We start from the raw sequence: 6,088 nt of genomic DNA on the forward strand, positions 1-6,088 counted from the left end.
AAGAGAGTCAGTTTGGGGGAAAAAAGCTACGACGAGATTTCGCGTCCATAAAACGAGTTTGTGCCCGAGGAGCACAACTGGTCTACACAGCTGGCTTCGCGAACACCCCACTCCTTGGTGAATTGCGGTTTAACTTCCTTATAGCAGGTTGAGAGTGCCGGCCCCTCCGTTTTGAGGGGAAGGCAGCGCCCCAACTGGTGTTTTTTCCAGGAAGCACTCCTTGAGTGCAGAGGAAAGGGGAGAGGGGAAGGCCAGGCGACGGGCGTTTCATTCATTGCTCCTCTTTTTCCCCCTCCTACCCTTCCCTCCCCCTAGACTTTCTCTCCCTTTTCCCCGAGAGAGTTTGACGTCGGTCTCCTGGATACCAGACAGCCAATCGCCTGGTTGCTAAGGGAGAAGCGTGGCCAATCAGGCGTCGTTGCTACCTGTGAGTAATATTTTTAGCCGCGAGGGAAGCTTGGTTCCGCTCCCAGTGTAACTTCGTGTATTTCTGTGCTGCAGGTTGTGGAAAAGAGCGCTTGCCCGCCCCCTTTGAGTCCCTCTCTTTCCCCGCGCCCTATTTACTCGCCCATATTTCAACTGAAAATTATCTTAAATGTACAATACAGGAAGGCACCGTGTTTATTATGTGTGTTTATGTTAAAGTAGGCTCTTGAAATACACGCATGCTTACATATATATACTTAGATACGTACGCAATTTGGCATGGAGGCCTGGATCGGGACATTCGGAATAAAATGTGATTCTTCTTAGTCTCAAGCCACCCCCACGTCCGAGTTGCTGCCGGGTCGCACGGGGAGGTCTGATGTGGGAAGCGGAGGCAGTTCACCTGGGCGGGAGGTGTGGCCAGGTGGTCTCTTCCCCACCCCCAGCCTGGCACGGCAGCTCTGGGTTCTGCGGTTGCCCCCCCCCCCGCTCTGGATGGCAGTTGGCCTAGGCCCTTGAGGTGATTAATATTCAATTAATCGGGTACACGAGTCCCCGTCACAGTTCGCCCTTTTTCTAGGCTCTCCTGGGTGCACTGGAGGCCGATTTGGTAACTCGTCCACGAGTGGGATTTTCCCCAGCCACAGTCCCACTCGGGTGAGACATTCTTTGTAAATTCCCCCCTCCCTCTTGGGGTCTTGGGCTCTCCTCCCCTTTTTCCCCAGCCGCTTCGCCCCCAGCTTCACTCCCCTCCCCCTTTCTCCCCGGCGCTCTCTGCCTAGACTGAGTCAGCCGTCCCAACCCACTCTGTAGCCCTCACTGGCAAGTCTCTCCCCCAATCCCTTTCCAAACCTTCTCTTAATCCCGCCCACAGTGACTCCAGATCATCGGCTCATTGGCCACCCTGCAGCCCGAGAGGTGTGGCCTTGTCCACCCGGCCCTCCGCCGCCCGTCAGGACATGGGCCGGCGGGACCTGGCCAATGGCGTCCGGGGGCAGGGCAGGGGCGGAGCCAGCTGGCCAGGGTCTCCGTTGCAGGGTGTGAGGGCGGGGAATGGTGACACCGCCCGGAGCTGTGGGACGCGGGGCGGGCGCGCGCATCCCTACGGGAGGGGATGGGGGCGGGGAGGAGGATATAAAATGAGAGGCGGGGCGCGCGCCGCGGCAGAAGGAGCGAAGCTCTGGCCCGGCGCGGAGTACGCGCTCTACGGGGACGCTGGGCCGGGCACCGGGTTGTGTGGAGAAGTGAGCGCGCTCGCCTGATCCCGTCCTCGCCACTCCGAGCCAGAAGGGGCGAGCTCCTGAGGCCCTCGTCCTCCGCAACCTCCGCCCGGCGGCGTCGGCGTGCCCTCGGCCCGGCCAGCTTGCAGCCGCCTACCCTCCCGTGCCCCCGCCCTGCCGCCCCTTGTCCGCCCAGCGGCCGGGTCTGTGGTGTTAGCAACCCGTAAGTATCGAGGGGCGGCGGGCGGGGTCAGGAGGAGGAGGGGCTGCGGCGGCGTAGAGCCCCGGGCCTTCGGGGCTCGAAACGGAGGCGTCAAGGCCCGGGCGCGGAGGGGAGCTGCTCCCGACACCCGGCCTGAGGCGGCTCCGAGGGGCCCCGGCGCGCCCGGGGGCCGCAGGTGGGGCCGGCCGGCGCGTCGGGCTCAGCCGGGCCGGGTGACCGGGGAAGGGCGGCCGGGGTCGAGTTGACGGGAATCGGGGATTGGGGCGCCCGGGAGCAGCGGCTAGCTCGAGGGGAACGCTGGGGTCCTCGGGGCCGGTGGCCGCCGGGCCCGAAAATGGTGCCGGGGATCCGGTGCTCCCCGGGCGCTGGCTGAGTCCCAGGAGCCTCGGGGCGCGGGGGGTGCAGGGAGCGGCAGGTCGGGTTACGGCGGGGGGAGGGGAGCGGCTGACCCGGTGCGGCCGGCGGCGCGACCCGCCCGGTGTCCGGCCCCCGGGCCCCGAGTGGTTGCTTTTCCATTTCTCGTGGCCTTCCTCCACCTCCTCCTTGGGGGAGGAGACTTGCTTAGGCTCCGAGGGCTGTGAGCAGAAATCTAATGAGACCCAACTGGCTGTTTATGTAATTCTTCACGCTCCTGTCTTTAAGGCGTTGCTTTGAAACTACCTTACGCCGAATCTGAATTTCGCTCGACTGCACCTTCAAGCATTTTGGCTTAATCAGCTGCCTTTGCCAGCACTCGGGCTTTCGGCTTGGAAAGTGTAGTTTGGGGGAAGCCGGGGATTCTTTTCCCTTTGTCACCACGAATATGGCAAATGAGACAGATGGATTAATACCAACTTGATTTTTTTAAATGTCCTTTTAAATCAACCTCAGTGTACAAATAGATCTGCAAATATCTTGTTTGCCCTTGGTCTTTTCTTATCCCCACCCAGTGCTGATCCAGCAAACGTTTAAAGGTCGACCTTATCGTACATGCCTCCCTGGCTGTTCTCTTACCATGAGGGAGGGAGGTGGCTTTGAAAATCAGAATAAAACTCAGAAACCCTGCCCTTTAAACAGAATAATCAATAAAGTTTGAAATTAATTGTTTCTTTTGTTATACTTGATACCCAAGAGGTATTTTCAGATTTAGAAAAATACACATTGAAAAGCATAGAGAAGCTCGAGTATTACATTATGTGCCCTTAGTATATTTAAAACAGCAACTGTGTAGGATAATTTGGTTCATAATTGTTGTTCGCTAGGATGGCAATTCATTTTGTATTTAATTCCTTTAACTTTACTATCATGTGCTTTGGAAATTAAAATAATTTTCCTAACTTCTCAAATTTTGAGATGTTTAATGATGAAGAAGATTTAAGCAGTATGTATCCAAAATGAACTGAAATACAGAATTCACTTCTAAGTTGATGAATAGGAGTATGACCAATTTCTAAAGCTAGCATATATATATGTATATATTATATGTGTGTATGTATATAGATAGGTATGCTGAGTTTCCAATAAATATTCTTTTGAGAACTGCAGGAAGAAAAAGAAGAAATACGCTGTGTATTCTGGGAATATTTTTCCTCTTAGAACTCTATTCAGAAACAGAAAGTAAATAATAGGGTTTTTTTTTTAATGTTGTTTTAACTGAAAATCCTGTTTTCCCTTGAGATTTGGATCTTCAGTAAATAATTTTCGATTGTAAGTTCCTATATTTTGTGCTGATTATATTTTTCAGACTTTCTAGCCTATTAGACTTTTTCAAAAGTGAAATTACTCTGGGGGTAAAAAAAAGGTTGTGAAACTTAACATTTATCTTATGTGGACATGTCTCCTTTTGTTTTGTTTGTTTTAAGGAACAAGACCACTCAAGGTGAAGGATATCTACTAATACCAGCACTTTGAATGAAAATTTGTTTCTCTGCCACAAACTGAACACTTTTGTGTGTGTCTTGGGGGGGAGTTGAAACACAAACCTAATTTTGTGGCATAGCAGCTATGCAGCTTGAAATCCAAGTAGCACTAAATTTTATTATTTCATATCTGTACAATAAGCTTCCCAGGAGACGTGTCAACATTTTTGGTGAAGAGCTCGAAAGACTTCTTAAGAAGAAATATGAAGGGCACTGGTATCCTGAAAAGCCATACAAAGGATCAGGGTTTAGATGTATACACGTAGGGGAGAAGGTGGACCCAGTGATTGAACAAGCATCCAAAGAGAGTGGTTTGGACATTGATGATGTTCGCGGCAATCTGCCGCAGGATCTTAGTGTTTGGATCGACCCATTTGAGGTTTCCTACCAAATTGGTGAAAAGGGACCAGTGAAGGTGCTTTACGTGGATGATAATAATGAAAATGGATGTGAGTTGGATAAGGAGATCAAAAACAGCTTTAACCCAGAGGCCCAGGTTTTTATGCCCATAAGTGACCCAGCCTCATCAGTGTCCAGCTCTCCATCTCCTCCCTTTGGTCACTCTGCTGCTGTAAGCCCTACCTTCATGCCCCGGTCCACTCAGCCTTTAACCTTTACCACTGCCACTTTTGCTGCCACCAAGTTCGGCTCTACCAAAATGAAGAACAGTGGCCGAAGCAACAAGGTTGCACGTACTTCTCCTATCAACCTCGGCTTGAATGTGAATGACCTCTTGAAGCAGAAAGCCATCTCTTCCTCAGTGCACTCTCTGTATGGGCTCGGCCTGGGTAGCCAGCAGAAGCCACGGCCACAGCAACAGCCATCCCAGCCACCGCCGTCACCACCACCGCAGCAACAGCAGAAAACCTCTGCTCTTTCTCCTAACGCCAAGGAATTTATTTTTCCTAATATGCAGGGTCAAGGTAGTAGTACCAGTGGAATGTTCCCAGGTGACAGCCCCCTTAACCTCAGTCCTCTCCAGTACAGTAATGCCTTTGATGTGTTTGCGGCCTACGGAGGCCTCAACGAGAAGTCTTTTGTAGATGGCTTGAATTTTAGCTTGAATAACATGCAGTATTCTAACCAGCAATTCCAGCCTGTTATGGCTAACTAAAAAAAGAAAAGATGTATTGTACAAGTTAAAATGCTCGGACCCAAGGGGGATGTTTTTTTTTTATAACCTCCTTGAGATTTTTTTTTTTAAGCTTATAGTAAGGATACATTCAGGCTTGGTTACAAAAATAAAACATGCATCATTTTTCATTGCCAACCAAGCACAAAGTTATTTTATACTGACTGTATATTTTAAAGTATACTCTCAGATATGGCCTCTTACAGTATTTAAGATATAGCAAGGACATGGCTGATTTTTTTTTTATATATAAAAAATTGGCACTAATAAGTGGGTTTATTGGTCTTTTCTAATTGTATAATTTAATTTAGTACAAAGTTTGTAAAATACCAGAGGATATATATATTGTTTCTACGACATGGTATTGCATTTATATCTTTTTACTACAGTGACCTGTGACAGCAGCAGCTTCATGTTGTATTTTTTTTACTGAAATTGTAAATTATCCATCTTAAAGACATCACCTCTTCTAAATTGTGTACAGGATATTCCTTTAGTGGTGGAATGAAAATGTACGAATATTTGCTTTTTCAAAAAAATGTATTTTCTGTTAAAGGTTTAAAGATTTTTGCTATATATTATGGAAGAAAATGTAATCGTAAATATTAATTTTGTACCTATATTGTGCAATACTTGAAAAAAACGGTATAAAAGTATTTTGAGTCAGTGTCTTACATGTTAAGAGGGACTGAAATAGTTTATATTAAGTTTGTATTAAAATTCTTTAAAATTAAAAATGTTTATCGTGGTCTTTGTTTTTAAGCCTTTGCCAAAGATCCAATTCTGGAATTATGATGTTGTAAATGCTGATAAGGCAGGAAGATCTGACTCATTGAATCACAAGGGAATAATGGAAAGCTGTCGCTCCACTAGTGCACAGATAGTAGTTTGCCACGTAAAGAGTTGTCCTAAAGCCTGCTTAGGACGGCTTTATTGTGTTCAGCAACTAACTCTGTTCGTCCACATCTTGTCTCCCCACTATAGGGGTGGTATGCTAAGGCGAGTCAACCCTATTAAAATGTGTCATGCTGACATCTAAGACAGAGTCAGGTGATAAAATGAAATTCACTCATGTAAACTGAGAGGATTTATTTGAAATGTATATGGAGAAAGAAACCTTTGGATCAGTTTTCTATTTCTGCATGGGAGATGAATAGCTCAGAAAACTTGCTTGACGAAGCAGCTGACC

The 6,088-nt window shown here is 48.2% G+C and overlaps 1 protein-coding gene across 1 annotated transcript; it reads left to right on the plus strand.

The window, feature by feature from the left end:
• The first annotated feature begins 1,575 nt into the window (after positions 1 to 1,575).
• TOB1 (transducer of ERBB2, 1) lies at positions 1,576 to 5,636 on the plus strand. Its single transcript, XM_067714108.1, has 2 exons — positions 1,576 to 1,869; positions 3,711 to 5,636. The coding sequence occupies exon 2, from the start codon at positions 3,853 to 3,855 to the stop codon at positions 4,879 to 4,881; it is 1,029 nt and encodes a 342-aa protein (XP_067570209.1). The 5' UTR covers positions 1,576 to 1,869; positions 3,711 to 3,852; the 3' UTR covers positions 4,882 to 5,636.
• Positions 5,637 to 6,088: the final 452 nt, after the last annotated feature.

The sequence above is a fragment of the Pseudorca crassidens genome, chromosome 19 (genome assembly GCF_039906515.1).
Source record: "Pseudorca crassidens isolate mPseCra1 chromosome 19, mPseCra1.hap1, whole genome shotgun sequence".
Classification (NCBI taxonomy): Eukaryota; Metazoa; Chordata; class Mammalia; order Artiodactyla; family Delphinidae; genus Pseudorca; species Pseudorca crassidens.